Genomic DNA, 20399 nt, shown 5'->3' with positions numbered 1-20399 from the left:
GCCCTTAAAATTGGAAATGTACAGCCATTTGACCCAGAATTTGAGAGCTGGGGGCAATATATTGAAAGGCTGCGTTATTTCTTAATGGTTAACAAAATCATTACAGAGGAAAATCATGACATTACAAGTGCAGAGCTCATGAGGAAACTATTTTGTTGTCACGGGCCATTCTTTTACAATTAAGCTGTCATGGAGTTGCCTATATGTGTGAAGCACTTGAATTGTCAGAATGTCAATGTCCTCCTCATGGTCTGCAAGCTCAGTTGTGGGTAAGTAAGTCCGAGCGGGGATCAGCAAGGTATAGCTCCTTACTATGTTGCAGATCACACTGAGATCACACATTGCTTCAGGCAGTGGTTTCCTAAGGCTGCATGTGAGCAGTTAAATGCAGGAATTGTAAGTTTCAGTCCAACATGCTCTGCTCGTCCACAGTACGCAAAAAACAGCAACATGCCATCTGTCTCACCTTTCATAAATAAAAAGGGGAATGGTGCTCCTGTACTTAACTCATCAATGTGGATTACAGTCACTAAAAGACTATGGCAGAGCTGTCTTGCCTCCCTGCAGTGTGTTTCTTGAGGCGGGGAGGTGTCGTGCTAATCACCGGCCGGATCTCCAGGCCTCATCGCTGTCAATGGGATTTCCCATTGATTCCTCACCACACTGTCAGGAAGAGCAGACCTGACATGAACAGTCAGAACGTTTCGGCCCTGGGTGTGTCCCTCCCAGAGAGACATGTTCTGGGCAGGATGTGTGCAAGGATTCCTCACTTGTTTGGCTGTAATTAACTAGAAAACAATTTTTGAAATGTATTTCTCTCGGTTTTTCACCTGACAGCCAGCCTGATTGATTAGTCTTGCATTAAGTGTTGTTTTTATGGAACAAATTGACCTTTGTCATGTTCTTTTCTTTAGATTAGAAGAATTTGTTTGAAGTCATTGCAAAAATTGCAACTGGACATCATCTTTATTACAATGGCAGATAATAGCAGGTAATGTGAAAGTTTGTGGACTATAGTTGTATTGGTGAGAAAATAAGATTATCTTCCTTGTCATCTTTTTCATTCTCCACACTGAAGTATCCTCAATTTCTGGTTGGAGATGAGCTGGTTGTTCATTGATTCTTGGAAATCTATCAGTTAGATAATGCTTTTTAGTGACAAGTGAATTTCAGAACATAATAACATGAGAAATAGCAGCAGGATTAAACAACATGGTCCATCGAGCTTGCTACTCCAACCAATACTATCACTGCTGACCCAAGGCTTGCGTTCCATTTTCCCGCCCTCTTCCCATATACCTTAATTCCCTGAGACCAAAGATCCGTTTATCCCAGGCTAAAGTATGTTCACAATGAAGCATTCACGACCCTCTGAGAATTCCAAACTATTGTAACTTGTGCCAGCACGCTGGCCTCACTGCACCTTGATTCCCAGGTAAAGTCACTGGCTATCGCTTTCTCCCCGTATCTGCGTGGGTTTTCTCCAGATGCTTTGGTTTCCTCCTGCTAGGCTATTTTAGAGGGCACTTAAGAGTCAACAATATTGCTGTGACTCTGGGGTCACACACAGGCAGACCAGGTAAGGATAGCACATTCCCTTCCCTAAAGGACCAGGTAAACCAGGTGGGTTTTCACACAATGGTTTTATGATCATCATTAAACTTTTAATTCCAGATTTTTATTGCATTCAGATTTCACCATCAGGCATAGTGGGATATGAACCTGGGTCTGCAGAGCTTATCCTTTTTGTCTTTTTAATGTCTCTTTGCACAACAAAACTTACAAGCTTCTTACCTTTTTAAAAATACAAGTGAATAAATTCACACTTCCCCAAGTTATACACCGTCTTCTATCTTGCTACCTACTCAGCTAACATGTCTTTGCACCCTCTCTGCGTCCCTTCCCCTTCCACCCCCATATCATGGCTGGTCACACCCTCTTCTGTATGGTGTGTGCTTTTATTGGTGAGGTCATGTTGCAACTGTACAAAACTCTGGTGTGGCCGCACTTGGAGTATTGTGTACAGTTCACATTATAAGAAGGATGTGGAGGCATTGGAAAGGGTGCAGAGGAGGTTTACCAGGATGTTGCCTGGTATGGTGGGAAGGCTGAGGGACTTGGGGTTATTTCCATTAGAAAGAAGGAGGTTAAGAGGTGACCTAATTGAGACATACAAGATGATCAGAGGTTTAGATAGGGTAGATAGTGAGAGCCTTTTTCCTCCGATGGTGATGGCTAACACGAGGGGACATAGCTTTAACTTAAGGGGTGGTAATTATAGGACGGATGTCAGAGGTAGGTTCTTTACTCAGAGGGTAGTAAGGGCATGGAATGCCCTGCCTGCAGCAGTTGTGGACTCGTCAACTTTAAGGGCGTTCAAATGGTCAGTGGATAGGCACATGGATAACATTGGAATAGTTTAGGTTAGAGGGTCATTAGATTGGTTCCACTGGTCTGTGCAACATAGAGGACCGAAGGGCCTGTACTGCACTGTAATGTTCTGTGTTCTTCCCTTTGGCACTTGTACTGGGATTTGATGAATGTCACATGTATTAGTATACAGTGAAAAATATTGTTTCTTGCTCGCTATGCAGAAAAAGCATACCATTCATAGAGAACAGGGCAGAAGGAAGGAGGGTGTAGAATTTGTTATATACACAGAAAGGGTGAAGGGAAATATCATCTTAACTAGTCCGTTCATTTAAAAACCTGACAGCAGCAGGGAAGAAACTGTTCTTGATTTGGTTGGTACATGACATCAGACTTTTGTATCTTTTACCCAACAGAAGAAGATAGAGTGAATGTGTTTGGGATCCTTAATTATGCTGGCTGCTTTCCCTAAGCAGTGGGAAGTGTAGACAGAGTCAATGGATGGGAGGCTGGTTTGTGTGATGGACTAGGCTACAACTCTTTGTAGTTTCTTTCAGTCTTGGTCAGAGCAGGAGCCATACCACACTGATACATCTGTAAATTATGCTTTCAATAGTACATCTGTACAAATTTAGATTTTTACAGATTTAGAAGAATGAGAGGGGATCTCATAGAAACGTAAAATTCTGATGTGACTGGACAGGCTAGTTGTGGGAAATATGTTCCTGATATTGGGAAGTACAGAACTAGGGGTCTCAGTCTAAGGATAAAGGGTAAACCATTCAGGACTGAGATGAGGAAGAACTTCTTCACTCAGTTGTGAACCTTTTGAATTTGCTACCACAGAAAGCTGTTGGGGCCAGTTCGTTAGATATGTTCAAAAGGGAGCTGGGGGTGGCCCTTTTGGCAGAAGGGATCAAGGGAGAGAAAGCAGGAGTGGGATACTGAAAGTGCATGATCAGCCATGATCATACTGAGTGGTGATGTAGGCTCAAAGAGCTAATTGGCCTACTCCTGCACCTATTTTCTATGTTTCTATGTCTGTGGGAGATGAGGCAGGAAAATGCAGGGGCTCGGACATGAATTTTTAATCAGTCTTTGGCCACACGGGAAATGCCACAAGACTGGAGGATGGCAAATGTGGCTCCTCTTTTCAAGAAGGGTGGTAGAGGTGAATCAGGAAATTACAGAACTGAGTCTCACATCAGTGGCAGGAAAACTGTTGGAGAAAATTCTGAAGTGGAGATTTAATGTCCACTTGGAAAGGTGTGGACTAATTAGGATGGTCAGCGTGACTTTGTCAGAGAGGTCATGCTGAATAAATTTGATAGAATGTGTGGATGAGGGAAGTTCAGTTGATGTTGTTTATATGGATTTTAGCAAAGCTTTTGACAAGGTCCCAAATGGGAGACTTGAGATGAAAGCACATGGAACTCAGGAAAACTTGGCAAGATGCCCTATAATTATTTTGCATTTCCTTCTATCTGAATGAGGGGAGATCTCATTGAGACGTATAAGATGATGAATGGGATGGATAGGATAGAGGTGGAGAGACTCTTCCCGCTCAAAAAAGACAGTAGGACTAGGGGGCACAGCCTCAAGATAAAGGGGAGGCGGTTTAGAACGGAGTTGAGGAGGAACTTCTTCACTCAAAGGGTGGTGAATCTCTGGAATTCTCTGCCCATTGAAGTGGTGGAGGCTGCCTCGCTAAATATTTTTAAGAAGCGGGTTGATGGGTTCTTGATAAGAGAGGGGATTAAGGGTTATGGGGAGAGGGCGGGAAAGTGGAACTGAGCCACGACAGATCAGCCATGATCTTATTGAATGGCGGGGCAGGCTCGAAGGGCTAGATGGCCTACTCCTGCTCCTATTTCTTATGTTCTTATGTTCTTGTTAGCATTTAGGACCATCCCTCGTACCTCGAGTGGAGAAACTCCAGCTGAAGTATTGATACTTGAGAATAGAATTAAGCCTGGTCATTCCAAATTTGGCATGAAGAGTGGAGACAAGGCAGAGTTGTTGGAAAAGGAACCATTGTTTGTCACAAGTCGAGAGTGTGATTTGAAATAGATTATCTGGTTTTTTGTAAAGAGTTTTGATAGCGGACCAATTTGGATCAACAGATTTCTGGCCAGGATGGCATCACTGCCTTAGGGAGTGAAAGTGCAGAACAAGTTCTTGGACAAACACATAGTTCATTTGCAGAGACAGAAGCCATCTCAAGAGCCAGTGTTACTGACTGATCCAATTATGCCAGCAAGTAGTGTTATTGCTTGTCCAAGGGATGAAGTGGCTGATCAGCCCATGGTAAGCCAATGCGCTACACCCAATGAAATTGAGGAAAGTATGACAAAGAATCCGAGTGAAACAACTACAACCAAAACTACCTTTACAGTTGAACATCAACTGGTTAAGCTGCTTCTATGTACTGTGTAATAAAGGGGCAGGGATGTAACAGCTGGCCCCTTTTAGGGGTGTATGGCAGGCAGGTCATGTGGCCCAATTCCCAATGAGCATCAAGTGTAGGGAGTTTGGTGCAGACTATGGGCTTTTGCTGGCAGATTCATCCGAGGCCTATAGATTGAAGACATTCATGATAGCTTAAGCTTTAATAAATCCATTGTTAGTTCTTAGTCAATTAGTGGTCACCAATTATTCCATGTACTACATGCTGAAATGTTCAACTCATTTATAGGTACCTCTCTGGGTTGGTAAGACTGGAATGAAAGTTTGGCAGTAAAAACAGTATTGAATAGACTGTTGAAACTCAAAGTTGACAAGACACTGGGCCAAGATGAGATGCATCCAGGGATATTGAAGGAAGTGAGAATGGAAATTGCAGATCATAATCTTCCTGTCTTCTCTAGACTCAGGGGAGATGCCAGAGGACTGGAGAATTGCAAATGTTATGGCCTTGTTCAGAACATAAGAACATAAGAAATAGGAGCAGGAGTAGGCCATCTGGCCCTTCGAGCCTGCCCCGCCATTCAATAAGATCATGGCTGATCTGTCGTGGCTCAGTTCCACTTTCCCGCCCTCTCCCCATAACCCTTAATCCCCTCTCTTATCAAAAACCCATCAACCCGCTTCTTAAAAATATTTAGCGAGGCAGCCTCCACCACTTCAACGGGCAGAGAATTCCAGATATTCACCACCCTTTGAGTGAAGAAGTTCCTCCTCAACTCTGTTCTAAACCGCCCCCTCTTTATCTTGAGGCTGTGCCCCCTAGTCTTACTGTCTTTTTTGAGCGGGAAGAGTCTCTCCACCTCTATCCTATCCATCCCATTCATCATCTTATACGTCTCAATGAGATCTCCCCTCATTCTTCTAAACTCCAACGAATACAAGCCTAGTTTATTCAGCCTCTCCTCATAGCTCAACCCCCTCAACTCCGGTATCAGCCTAATAAACCTCCTCTGCACTCCCTCCAAGGCCAAAATATCCTTGCGCAGGTGCGGCGCCCAAAACTGCACACAGTACTCCAGCTGCGGCCTCACCAATGCCCTATACAGCTGCAGCAAGACCTCCCTACTTTTATATTCAATCCCCCTCGCGATGAAGGCCAGCATCCCATTCGCCTTCCTGACCACCTGCTGCACCTGCAGGCTGGGTTTTTGCGACTCATGCACAAGGACCCCAAGGTCCCTCTGCACCGTCGCCTGCTGCAGTTTTTCGCCACGTAAGTAATAGTCCTTCCTACCATTCTTCCTACCAAAGTGGACCACCTCACACTTGCCAACATTAAATTCCATTTGCCATTTCCTGGCCCATTCGCCCAGCCTATCTAGATCCTTCTGCAGACTCTCCACACCCTCCGCACAATTTGCCTTTCCCCCAATCTTGGTGTCATCAGCAAATTTCGACACCCTACACTCGGTTCCCTCCTCCAGATCATCTATATAAATGGTAAATAGCTGAGGCCCCAGCACCGACCCCTGGGGCACCCCACTAGTCACCAACCGCCAATCCGAATAGCACCCATTGCTCCCCACTCTCTGCCTCCTATTTGACAACCAATCCTCTATCCACGCTAACACCCTACCCCCAACTCCATGTCCTCTGACCTTCTGCAGTAACCTCTTGTGAGGTACCTTATCAAACGCCTTCTGAAAATCCAGAAAGACCACATCCACCGGCTCTCCTCTATCCACCGCCCTAGACACATCCTCATAGAACTCCAGTAAATTTGTCAGACACGACTTCCCTTTAATGAAACCATGTTGCGTCTGCCCTATCAAGCAATTCCCTTCAAGATGCCTCGCAATTTCCTCCTTAATGACGGATTCTAACATTTTACCTACCACAGACGTTAAACTAACCGGCCTATAATTCCCCGCCTTTTGCCTGGCACCCTTCTTAAACAACGGCGTAACATTAGCCGTTTTCCAATCTTCCGGCACTTCCCCGGAATCCAGCGACGTCTGGAAAATAACCACCAAGGCATCCACTATCACCTCCGCCATTTCTTTCAGAACCCTCGGATGCATTCCATCCGGTCCTGGGGACTTGTCCACAATCAGCCCCTCCAGTCTGTCGTGCACCACCTCTCTAGTAACAGTAATGTCATTAAGACCCTCCAGTCCTACCACCTTTCCATCGCTAACACCCGGCAAATTATTCACGTCCTCCTCCGTGAAGACAGAAACAAAAAAGTTATTCAAGACCTTAGCCATATCCCCATCCCCTACCACTAGGTCCCCTTTCTCATCCTCTAAGGGACCAACGTTCACCCTAGCCAGCCTCTTCCTTTTTATATATTTATAAAAACTCTTGCTATCCTTTTTTATATTAAGCGCTAGCCCAGCTTCATAGTTTCTCCTACCCTTCTTTATCAACTTCTTTGTCAATCTTTGTTGACATTTAAACCTTTCCCAATCCTCTTCTCGCCCACTGCTCTTAGCTACTCTAAATTCCTCCGCTTTTAATTTAACACTTTCCTTCACCTCCTTCGTTATCCACGACTTATTACCTCTCTTCCTACTGTCCTTTTTAACCATCGGAATAAATTTCTGCTGAGCACCAAGAAAGATCTCCTTAAAGATCCTCCACTGCTCCTCAGCAGACCTACCTTCCAACGCGCTCCCCCAGTCCACATTCGCCAATTCTTCTCTCATCCTACCATACTCCCCTCTATTCAAACAAAGGACGCGTGTCCGGGAACCCACTTTCTCCTCCTCCATCTGCACCAGAAACTCCACCATACAATGATCACTCTCTCCAAGAGGATCCTTCACCGCAAGGTCCCTAATTCTACCCGCCTCATTACATAGCACCAGATCCAAGATAGCTCGCTCCCTCGTCGGCTCCAACACACACTGTTCCAGGAAACTATCCCGGCAGCATTCCAAGAACTCCTCCTCGAGCCCACCTCGTCCAACATGGGTCGACCAATCAATATGCAGATTGAAATCCCCCATAACTACTGTCGTCCCATTCCTGCACGCCGCACTTATTTGCACGTTAACAGCCCGCCCCACCTCCAGATCATTATTCGGGGGCCTATAGACGACACCCACCAGCGTCTTCCTCCCTTTGCTGTTCCTAATCTCCACCCACAACGATTCCACTTTCTGCTCTTTGGCTCCGATATCATCCCTTGCTACCACCTTGATGCTGTCCTTAATCAGCAGAGCTACGCCACCCCATCTTTCCTCCTGCCTATCCTTCCTAAACACTTGATAGCCCTGTACATTCATCTCCCAGTCCCTGTCACCTTGCAGCCACGTCTCTGTAATGGCCACCAGATCGTATCCATTTGTGTCGATCTGCGCCACCAGCTCATCCACTTTATTCCGAATGCTTCGTGCATTCAGATAAAGTGCCTTCATCCCAGCCTTCTTCTGGACCCTATTTGCCGTAACGCCACCACTTGGGACATCCTCAGCCTCTTCCCTTACCTGTACCCTATCCTTAACTGTAGACCTCCTAACGTCACCTACCCTCGCACCCTCCCCCCCCCTAATTAGTTGAAAGCCCTGTCTACAGTCCTCTTTACTCGATTCGCCAGCACTCTGGTCCCAGCACGATTCAGACCAACCCCATCCCGCCCGAACAAGTCCCACCTACCCCAATACTGGTGCCAATGCCCCATAAATTCGATCCCATTCCTCCCACACCAATCTCTGAGCCACCCATTCACTTCCTTTATCCTGTCAACCCTACGCCCGTCTGCACTCGGTTCAGGCAGTAGCCCAGAGAAGACCACCTTGTCGGTTCTACTTTTTAATTCCATTCCCAGCTTCTCATACTCCCTCCCCAGATCCTCAGTCCGCACTTTGCCTACGTCGCCGGCACCCACATGTACCACAACGACCGGATTCTCACCCTCCCACTCCAGGTTCCTCTGCAGCCCAGCTGCGACATCCTGTACCCGAGCACCAGGCAGACAACACACCCTTCTGTGCACTTTGTCATTGTGACAAAGGACAGTGTCAATACCCTTCACCCCACTATCCCCAATCACTACTACGTTCCTTTTCCCCTTCTCTTTGCCTATGTCCTGCTGCATCACTGTACCGTGTGCAGTTTGCTCACCAACCTCACCTGCCTCGTCCTCTTCCAGAGTGGAAGCAAGAACCTCAAACCTGTTATGCAGATTAAGAGGCTGAGGCCTCCGCTCCTCACCCCCCTTCCTCCTCCCAGCAGCCCCCTTTTGTTCCTGACCCTTAGATTTAGACAGTCTAGAGGGGGTGGATGTCACTTGCACCCCATTGACAATGGCACCCTCTCTCCCCCTGATGAGCCTCAGTGTCTGTAGCTCAGAGGCCAGCTCATCCACCTTGAGCTGGAGCTCCTCCAGCAACCTGCACTTAGTGCAGACATGGTCTCTGGGAAGGACCCTGGGGTCCACCAGTTCCCACATCATACAGGAACCGCACATCACATGCCCCTCCATTATTCAATATAATTTGTTGTGGGAAAAAAATTTTTCCTTGTTTCTTGCTGTAGTAGTTTTGAAAAAAAAATTTCTTTTTTTTTCCTTGTTCTTTCAACCTGGCCTTTTTACCTTCCAGCCCTTTTTGATATTAAGCCCTAATAGCTCACTCTGCTTCCCTCTCACTCCGCTGCCCGCTATCTACACCAGGCCTCCTTTTAAACTTGGCGCTGATTTAAAGCTGATGGGCCACAACTGCCTGATAATCACTCCCTCACAATTCTTAAAGCAGTAAATACAATAAGTAAATGCTTTAAACAGTTCTACAAAGAACAAAGTGCTTTAAACTTATTTTAAACAGGTTTTTAACAGGTAAAGTCTTAGCTTTCTCTCTGATGCTCCTTCCTCGTCTGCTCCAGCAAACAATGTAAGGCTTCACCGTGTGGACACTTGATAATTAAAGCTGATGGGCCACAACTGCCTGATAATCACTCCCTCACAATTCTTAAAGCAGTAAATACAATAAGTAAATGCTTTAAACAGTTCTACAAAGAACAAAGTGCTTTAAACTTATTTTAAACAGGTTTTTAACAGGTAAAGTCTTAGCTTTCTCTCTGATGCTCCTTCCTCGTCTGCTCCAGCAAACAATGTAAGGCTTCACCGTGTGGACACTTGATAATTAAAGCTGATGGGCCACAACTGCCTGATAATCACTCCCTCACAATTCTTAAAGCAGTAAATACAATAAGTAAATGCTTTAAACAGTTCTACAAAGAACAAAGTGCTTTACAAAATGGTTATAAAGATAGCCCCAAAATTTACAGTCCAGTCACTTTAACTTCAGTGGTGGGAGAAGCTTCTAGAGACAATAATCCAGGATTATGAGAAAATGTGGGTTGATTAGGAAGAGACAGTATGGATTTCTAAAGAGGAATTCATGTTTCTTTTTAAATAAGTCTTTAAGTTTTTGAATTTTTAAGAGTAATGCAATAAACCTAACCAGATAGGTATGGTACAGCCTGATAGTTTTCAGACAAATACATTTTTTAAAAGTTTATTTATTAGTGCCATAAATAGTCTTACATTAACACTGCAATGAACTGAGTGTGAAAATTCCCAAGTCACCACACTCCATTTGGATACACTGAGGGGGAGTTTAGCACAGCCAATGCACTGAACCAGCACATCTTCCAGACTGAGAGGAAACCAGAGCATCCGGAGGAAACCCATGCAGACTACACAATTGTGCCACCATATAGGCAGAGATAGCAAAAATACCAAATAGTTGGTATGGATTACTTTTGTATCCAGCGCCTCCATTCATAAGAAAAAAACAAAAGGACAATAGGGGGGGAAACACCCATGGGAATCACACCTCACTTACGATACATGGGATACAGAGGTGCTAGTTTCTGACAATGGAACATCTTTTGTCAGCAGGAATTCACATTGTTCATGAATTCAAATGGGAATCAACATACCGTCCATCGTTGAATGGGCTCATGGAGAGAATAGTTAAAATCAGTCAGCAGCATCAATGGAGACAAATCTCCCGGTGGTATTTGATTGTAGGTCAACCCCACCACCACTCCCCCCACCCCCACCACGCTCCCAACTCTCCATTCCAAGCCACTCCTGCAAACTTGCTCATGGGCAGACAACTCTGCAACATATTAAAGTTTGCCATTCCCAAACCTGGGGTAGAAAAGTAACAAGAAGCCCAATGCAAAGGCCACAACAGTAGTAGCTGGGGGAGCCAATTGGAGGCTGAAAGAAATGTTTTGTTAAAGAATTACTTAAATGGTCCAGGATGATTACCTCAAACCGTTGCACCTCACAGAAAATGCGTGGGTGAGGCCATTCTGAAAAAAACCATCTGGACAAGGTTTGGGCCTCAACCACAGACTGTCCCAATGCTATCACTGCCCAGCAGGCTGGGAACTGAGTTGAGTCCATCTTCTCAAACCAGCCAGCCCCTTCCTCTCGCCGCCTGTAGTTAGGAGCTCTTGAGTCCAAAATGGACACTGCAGATGAAGCCACTGCCACCCAAGGAAGGGGGCTAACTAGAATTCTGGAGCTTGCTATGAAAGAGGTGGGTGCTTGTTAGATATACTAATAGGTGGGAGGGGGGCAGGGGTGCGGTGACTTTAACAAGGCACATGAGATTGGCTCCTGGAGTATGAACTCCCTGATTTGGCAGGCAATTATGACCACAATCAGGAAGCCTGTGTATAAAAAAAGAACTGAGTGTCAGGTCCACTGACACTTCGGATTCTGTTGTTGTACCTGAAGCACTCTGAATGAAATAGTTTGTAAGGGAAACTGGTAAAGGGATACTGACCTTTAAGGAGTTATTTCAGGCCTGATCATGTAATAGGATTAGACAGGATAGGTGCAGGAAGGATGTTCCTGATGTTGGGGCAGTGCAGAACCAGGGGTCACAGTCTGTTTCCTCTCTGCCACCCAGTTTTCTATCCATCTCAATACTTTTCACCCAATTCCATTAGCTTTAATCTTGGACGATAATCTCTTAAGTGGGACTTGGTCAAACACTTTCTGAAAGTCCAAATATACTACATCTACTGGCTCCCCCTTGTCAACCTTACTAGTTACATCTTCAAAGAATTCCAATAGATTAGTCTAGAATGATGATTTCCCCTTCATAAATCCATGCTGACTCTGATCCTACCACTGCTTTCTAAATGCTCCGCTATAAAGTCCTTGATAATGGATTTGAGGATTTTCCCCACTACCAATGTTAAGCTTACTGGTCTATAATTGCTTGTTTTCCTCTACCTCCCTTCTTGAATATTGGAGTGACATTCGCTATCCTCCAATCTGCAGGGACTGTTCCTGAGTCCATAGAATCCTGGAAGATGACCACCAATGCATCCTCCATTTCGAGATCCACTTCTTTAAGTACTCTGGGATGTAGATTATCAGGCCCTGGGGAGTTATCCATCTTCAATGACATCAATTTTCCCACCACCATCTCTGTATAGTAATATTGATCTCCCTCAGTTCTTCCCTCTCTCTAAATTTTGCTTTCTTCAACATTTCTGGCATCTCATTTGTGTCCTCTCGTCTGAAGACAGAACCAAAGAATGCATTGAATTACTCGGCCATTTCTTTATCCCTTATTATCACCAATCTTTCTCTTCATGTATCTGTAAAAACTTTTAGTGTCAGTCTTTATGTTCCCTGCAAGCTTACTTTTGGATTGTATTTTGCCCTTCTTAATCAATCCCTTGATCTTTCATTGCTGAATTCTAGACTGCTCCCAATCCTCAGACCTATTAGTTTTCTGGGCCAATCTGTATGCTTCTTCCTTGGATCGGATACTCTCCCTAATTTCCATTGTAAGCTATGGATTGGTCCTCTTGCCCATTTTTCTTTTGTGCCAGGCAGGAGTAAACATTTCAGTCACGCCCACCACATGAATCATGGTAGGCGAGACAGATAATTTGACTGACCAGTGAAAGGTCTGTTGATCGTGGGTGGGAATTTCCAGTCTAGGAGGGGGTGGAACTGGAAAACTGTGCCCATAGTCCCACCATGATACAGTGCAGTTTTGATAACATCCCCCTACACTTTCCAACTCACATACTGAGCAGCAAATCTAGGGAGATGAGAAAGGTTCTTATTTTGAGGCAGTTTAACTAAGGCCCTCCTGGTGTTTTAGTGACTGCAGTTTGGGGGTGCCATCTGACTTCTGCTCTGGCCTACAGAGCAGAGACTGCAGATAATTCAAAAGGCGTGTCTCAGTAATTATTTCTCAGTTGAGTTGATGATTTTTATTTTGAATCTGCAACCTCTAAATGTAATTTAATTCCCAGTCCACACATTAACAATCAAGTACCATATTATAACTGATAAATTGAATAAGGAGCAGATATATAGGACACTACTCCATTGTACACATGAAGTGAACTACAGCAATGTTCTCTCTGTATGCAGTGATTTTTTTTTTCATTTATGTTTACTGTCTCTGAGCAAAGCTGCTGACTTTGATGCTTCTTTGACCTGGATGATTTTTGCCGCATTCTGTGATTCACCTGTGGTCACAATGAATTGTGAGGGACTCCTCTGAGTTGATTCCTCTGTCGATGTGGCATCCTGAGGTGCCTGCTGGCAGGACCCGTCACCATCATCAGAAGCATCCTAAGAGGAGGTCACCTCCACCCAGACTTCCTGAGTCAGGTGGGGTGGTCACTTCTTTCCATCTTGGCAGAGGGAGAATCTCCTGTCTTTGCTGACAGGAGGACGGTTCAAAGGGGAATCATCATTGAACTGTGGGACCATGGGTACTTCCCACAGGTAGCAATCACCCGCTGCCACTCTGGGCCTGTCTGCTGCTGGCGAGCTTCACTGGGCAGCAAGTGATTGCAGTCAGAATTCGGGAGGGTGTGGAATTCACTGATTCTGGTTCCATCCACAGGATCCCCATCCTCAGCACTAAATTCCACCCACTGATCCTGCAGTGTCGCCAGGAATCACATATAGACCCGACTTTGTAGTTCCATTCCCAGAAGGATTTTGATGAATCAGTCTGGACTTAGATGGAGAGATGTGACTGTATACGATAGAGGTTCACTAGCCAGCACTTTGACAGCAGATGCACGGAGGAATCTTGTGATTCTGGGACCCCAGCACAAAGGATGATGGTTGTGATTGTTGAGGTCGGTCAAATCATATCTCATGACCTCACTGCAAGCTTTCATCAAAGCAATGTCCTTGGCCCAAACTTCCTGCAATTTTGACTCTCTGTAAGCCCTTCAGCTTCTCTCCTTAACCTCTCATTCTAACAAAGACACTGCAGGATCAGTGAGTGGAATTTAGTGCTGAGAATGGGGATCCTGTGGATGGAACCAGAATCAGTGAATTGCATCACCAGAGCCTCTTCAACTGTTACTTTCACTTGTCAACTTCTTATTCCCTCTGGCCTTCTCCTTCATCCCCATCATTTGTGTAGACTAATGCTATCAGCATTCCTTTTGACTTTCTCACTGGGAGAATCTTCCACCCTTTCGCAAGGCAGCTCCTGCTCTGGGCCTCCCTGCTGGTGTGCTTAGAACATAGAACGTAGAAAAACTACAGCACAAACAGGCACTTCGGCCCACAGTTGCGCCCATAATATCGCCAACTACTAGGTTTACCTATAACCCTCAATCCTATAAAGTCCCACATACTCATCCAGAAGCCTCTTAAAAGACTCTATCGAATTTGCCTCCACCACCACTGACGGCAGCCGATTCCACTCACCCACCACCCTCTGAGCGAGAAACTTACCCCTGACATCTCCTGTGTACCTACTCCCCAGCATCTTAAACCTGTGTCCTCTCGTAGCAACCATTTCAGCCCTGGGAAATATCCTCCAAGAATCCACCTGACCTATACCTCTCAACATCTTAAACCTCTATCAGGTCACCTCTCATCCTTCATCTCTCCAAGGAGAAAAGACCTAGCTCCCTCAACCTATCCTCATCAGGCATGCCACCAAATCCAGGCAACATCCTTGTAAATCTCCTCTGCACCCTTTCAATAGCTTCCACGTCCCTCCTGCATTGAGGCGACCAGAACTGCGCACAGTACTCCAAGTGGGGTCTGACAAGGGTCTTCTACAGCTGCAGCATTATCTCCCGACTCCTAAACTCAATCCCTCGATTGATGAAGGCCAGTACACCATACGCCTTCTTAACCACATCCTCTACCTGTGAGGCTGATTTAAGAGTCCGATGGACCCGGACCCCAAGGTCCTTCTGAAACTCTACACTGCTAAGAGTCTTACCCTTGATATGATACTCCTGCAACCCATTGGTCCTGCCAAAATGGACCACTACACATTTATCCGGTTTGAAGTCCATCTGCCAATTCTCCGCCCAGTCTTGCATCCTATCTATGTCGCGCTGCAACTTCTGACATTCTTCCAAACTATCCACAACACCTCCAAACTTTGTGCCATCGGCAAACTTACCAACTACCCTTCCACTTCTTCATCCAGGTTATTTATGAAAATCACGAACAGCAAGAGCCCCAGAACAGATCCCTGGGGTGCTCCACTGGTGACCGACATCCATGAAGAAAAAAGACCCATCCACAACCATTCTCTGCCTTCTGCAGGCAAGCCAGTTCTGGATTCACAAGGCAACAGCCCCTTGGATCCCATGCCCCCTCACTTTTTCAATAAGTCTTGCATGGGGGACCTTGTCGAACACCTTGCTGAAGTCCACGTAAACCAAGTCCACCGCTCTTCCTTTGTCAATGTGTTTAGTCAATTTTCAAAGAACTCAACCAGGCTCGTAAGGCACAATTTGCCTTTGACAAAGCCGTGCTGACTACTTTTGATCGAACTATACTTCTCTAAATGTTCATAAATCCTGTCTCTCAGGATCTTCTCCATCAACTTACTAACCACTGAAGTTAGACTCACCGGTCGGTAATTTCCTGAGCTATCCCTATTCGTAAGAACGTAAGAACATAAGAAATAGGAGCAGGAGTAGGCCATCTCACCCTTCGAGCCTGCCCCGCCATTCAATAAGATCATGGCTGATCTGTCGTGTCTCAGTTCCACCTTCCTGCCCTCTCCCCATAACCCTTAATCCCGTTGCCTATCAAAAAGTCTCTTCGGAGGCATGGGTTTGAATCCCACTGCTGCTAAAATGGATCCCTATTCCCTTTCTTGAATATAGGAACCACATCCACAATCCTCCAATCCTCCGGAACCTCTCCTGTCTCCATCGATGATGCAAAGATCATCGCTAGAGGCGATGTTCTGTTCTGATAATTGGACAGCCGGTGACTTGGACGTCGGGCGAGAGTCGAATTATCACCTCTGCTGCCCACAGGAACCCCAAGTTCTGTTAAATTCTATCCAATAATAGTGTGGGGATAGCGTGGCAAGAGGAAATGAGTGTCATTGGAATGAGCAGGGGGTGTGTTTCAATGTTCTGTTCTGATTGTGCATTGAATGATACGATGGAAAGAAAATGAGACTGAGTGGTCATACTGTTTTAGATTAGAAGGTGATTGAGGGAGTCATGATGAGGTTAACAGGTCCGTTCACCCATGCTGCTCCCATAGTGAGTCTCACAGCACCAGGTTAAAGTCCAACAGGTTTACTTGGTACCATGAGCTTTCAGAGCACTGCTGCTTCATCAGGTGAGTGGAGGTAGGTTCACAAACATGGCATACATAGGCAAAGACCCAATTGAGGGATATTTACAGATTGGAATGTGAAGAATGGTTAGAATGCTGCTTCTGTAATAAACTCCTCTCCTTAGTGAACCTAATCTTGAGGTGTAACCTGGAATAACTTGTAGGTGAGATCAGTTCCTGGGAGAATATTAGTGAATCAGTTTGAACTTAGATGGAGAGACCTGATCTATTTGCACAGTCCTGATGGAATCTCTTCAGAAATTGGAAAATGATACTGCTGTTTGCCACGTTTATGTCCTACTCAGGAAGTACCTCTCTGGCTGTGTTTGGTAAATCTCTGTTTAAGAATTGCAGCTACAAACGGCACTTAAACATACACTGATTAACAAAGTATTTGTCTACACTCTGTCCTCTCAATTTACACCATTGGTAATTACATATTTTCAAGCATCTATACCTGTTTTCTCAAAGGTAAGTAAGTGTTTATAAGCTGTAGAAATGAAAATAAGCCAAGGACGATCTCAACAGCTAAAACAAATTGGTTAAATTGCGGAGAGGAAATCAGATTGGTCAATGTCAGAAATGTTCAGCAAGAATAATTGAAAAGCGGCTGACCCCATTAGTTGTTGCTGCCACTCCTCCCTTTACATATTGTAGAAAGTGAAATGGCAAAATGCTTAATGAGGAGGAAATGTACAGTTTGGTTTGTGTTTCATATGTATTTGTGCTATGTCATTGCTTGCAGTGTCCCAAAATATGTTTTAAGACAAAGTATTTTTCAAATCTTGCAGTGAAAAAATCATCAGAGAGCATGTTGGGAAATTTGAATGTATGTTTTTTGAGTATCAAAGGAAGGTGAATGAACACTACGATGAGCTCCAAGCGATTGCAGATGAAATCGACGAGTGTCACAAAGCTGCCACCATTGCGAATGTCACAGGATCTTCTATGGGAATTGCAGGAGGAGCTCTCAGCATTGCTGGATTAATTGCTGCTCCGTTCACAGTAGGCGCCTCTTTAGCCCTCACTGGGGTCGGGGTTGGGGTAGGTGTAGCTGGGGGTGCCACTAACATTGGAGCCACTGTTACTGATTCTGTCACACAAAATAATAAACTGGAAAGAGTAAAACAAATTATAGAAGAATATCAAGAGGAAAGCAAAGCCATGGAAGACAATTTACAGAGTGTGTGCCGTGAAATTCAATCGTACATTCAAATGAATGAGAGAGATATAGCAGGAGATGTGTTTGCTAAAACATCGACAGCCCTCACAAATATTGTTACTGCAGTGACAAAAAGCAGCTTAAAAACAATCAAAGCTGCAACAGGAATCCTGTCAGCACTCTTCATAGCGTGGGATATCTATTCTGTAGTGTCAGATGCAAAGGATCTTGCCGAAGGAGGTAAAACTGAAATTGCTGCAAAGATACGGGAAGCAGCTGACAATATGAAGCAGGAACTAGAGGAGTATGAAAAATATCATCAAGACTTGAAAAGTCTTTCAGTTTGCTGAGAGGTGGAATTTATTATTATTAGGAACATTTAGTGTAAGTGCAAGTAGTGAGATTTTAGCATAAACTGATCATCATAGAATCCTTACAGTACAGAAAGAGGCCATTCAGCTCATCGAGTCTGTACCGACCACAATTCCACCCAGGACCCATTCCCGCAACCACACACATCTAACCTACAAATCCCCCTGGCACTAGGGTCAATTTGGTATGACCAATGAACCTAACCTGTGCATCTTTGAATTGTGGGAGGAAACCCACACAGACACAGGGAGAATGTGCAAACTCCACATAGACAGTGACCCGAGGCTGGAATTGAAGCTAGGACCCTGGCATTGTGAGGCGGCAGCGCTAACCACTGCGCCACTGTACTGCCCATCTTTTGATCATTCTGATTTTGTATCCACTGTAACAAAACAACAAATAACCGCAAAGTAGAGCTAAAGAAGCAATTTTTCATTTTCTGCATTCTATTCTGCATTAATCAATGTATCAACAAAAATTACTCAAGATAGTCACCAGTCAGAAGTAGATAAATGAACAAGTAGTGAGCCTGAATTGAGTAACAATTAATAAATTAGTACTAAATCAATATATTAGAAAGACTGGGTTTTATTTGAAACTTTTCACTGTAAGCTTTTTAAAGTCACTTAATAATTGTACTCTGTATAACCTATGAAAAGAATGCATAATTCCGATAAGATGTCCCAACAATGGGACCATCGAGCTTTGATAAGCCTCAGGTGTACAATGATCTTCAGAGCAATTGGATTCTAACGAACTTTAACTGAAACTTTATGAATAATGAACTATATAAAATCAGATTGAAAGAAATTAACCAGTCCTATTGTTTGCTTGACTGAGACAATAGACAATTGGGAACCAGCTAAATTAACAATAGGAATGACCAAATTTTAATCAGAACAAGCCCAACTTTGACAGAAAGCAATTGTCACTTTTGGGATTAAAAGAAAAGTTTCCAAGGATTTGTTGATTTGCTTGACCCCAAGGCAGAATTCCAAGAGGGCTGAGGTCAAAGGAATTTTGAGGGTCACTCTTCAATGGACTGATCACCGAATGAAGTTGCAAAAATTCATTGTCTTAAAGTTTATACATGTATCTTTTTCTTTGAATAAAGTTCTTTAAAATTTACTATCATTCCGGCACAGGAGCTGGTTTTATTTAAACAACTAATTTCTCCTCTCACTGTCCATCTCGTAAACACAAACGGATTTTGATTTAGTTCCCCCCTCCATTAGCAATGGTTTATTCCCCAAACTCCCCACCCTGTTTTGGTATGATCCAGTTTTCGATGAAGAACCCCACAGCAAACTGGAGACAGGATGAACTCAGACAGCCTGATTTTACCAGCACTTTACGCCTGTTTTCAGGCGTGAAAATTTGATAAAGTCGGGTGTGAGACGAGAGGCACAACTGGGGGAGGAGGTGGGGGGGGGGGGGGGGGGGGGCGGAGGTGGGGGGTGGGGGGAGGTAGGTGGGGGGAGGTGGGAGGGTGTTGGGGGCTGTGGGTAGAGGTGGGGGGGAGTTGGGGGGTGGTGGGGGGAGGCGGGGGGGTAGTGGCGGGGGAGGTGGTGGGGTGGGGATTGTGTTGGGGGGGTGTTGGGAGGTGGGGAGGGTGGGGAGTTGGTTGGGTGGGGGGCTGGGGGCGTGTTGGGGGGTGGGGAGTTGGGGTGGTGGGGGTGAGTTGGGGGGGTGGGGGGGAGTTGAGGGTTGGGGGGGATTTGGGGGTGGTTGGGGGGGTGGGGGGGAGTTGAGGGTGGTTTGAGGGTTGGGGGATTTGGGGGTGGTTGGGGGGAGTTAGGGGTGGTGGGGGTGGTCGTGGGGTGGGGGGGTGGGGTGTGGGGGGGAGTTGGGGGGGTGTGGGGGGGAGTTGGGAGGGTGGGGACGGTTTGGGGGTTGGGGGGGTTTTGGGAGGTGTTGGGGGTGGGGGGTTTTGGAGGGTGGGGCGGGTTGTTGGGGGGTGGGGAGGTTTTGGGGGGTGTTGGGGGTTGGGGTGGGGGGGGGTTTTGGGTGTGTAACAATCTCAAGAGTCCAGATAAAGGAATATATACCCATCATCATAGTCAGTGGAGAAACTGGGAGCTCCCCCTAGCTGGAAGAAAATGTAGAGCTGCAAAGCGATATACCATCCTCCATCTACCAAGCAGCAGCTTTGAACCAAGGCTTGGTCTGGGTGAATGCCTGGCTCCCATCTACACTGTTTCTACTAGGACCTCTGAATTTCTATAGCTTCGACCGGAAGACTAGTTAATTTCAGTGTGCCTATTCCCATCATGGAAGTCATCGACACTAAAAAGTGGAATTATCCAGCTTTAGCCTTCAACATGCCAACTTTGAAAGAGTACACCATTGGACTCTGGCCTCATAACAAACAATAATTGTTTGTTTGTGGACTTGTAAACCTTTCTTTCTCTCTCCCTCTTTTATTGCATGAATGCATCGAGGCGATGTTGCACTGCCCATTTTATG

The 20399-nt window shown here is 45.3% G+C and overlaps 1 protein-coding gene across 1 annotated transcript in view; it reads left to right on the top strand.

Moving 5' to 3' along the window:
- Positions 1-18631, top strand: part of LOC145348593 (apolipoprotein L3-like) — a 52226-nt gene extending 33595 nt beyond the window's left edge. Inside the window, exon 3 of the mRNA XM_080196780.1 lies at positions 17191-18631. Within this exon, the coding sequence (XP_080052906.1) occupies positions 17191-17911 (721 nt within the window). The 3' untranslated portion in view covers positions 17912-18631. The remainder of the gene's footprint in view (positions 1-17190) is intronic.
- The last annotated feature ends 1768 nt before the right edge of the window (positions 18632-20399 follow it).

This window comes from Carcharhinus amblyrhynchos, chromosome 1, assembly GCF_965287045.1.
Source record: "Carcharhinus amblyrhynchos chromosome 1, sCarAmb.v2.hapA, whole genome shotgun sequence".
Taxonomy (NCBI): Eukaryota; Metazoa; Chordata; class Chondrichthyes; order Carcharhiniformes; family Carcharhinidae; genus Carcharhinus; species Carcharhinus amblyrhynchos.
The sequence above is the reverse complement of the archived record's forward strand: the minus strand, read 5'-3'. Positions and strand labels throughout refer to the sequence as shown.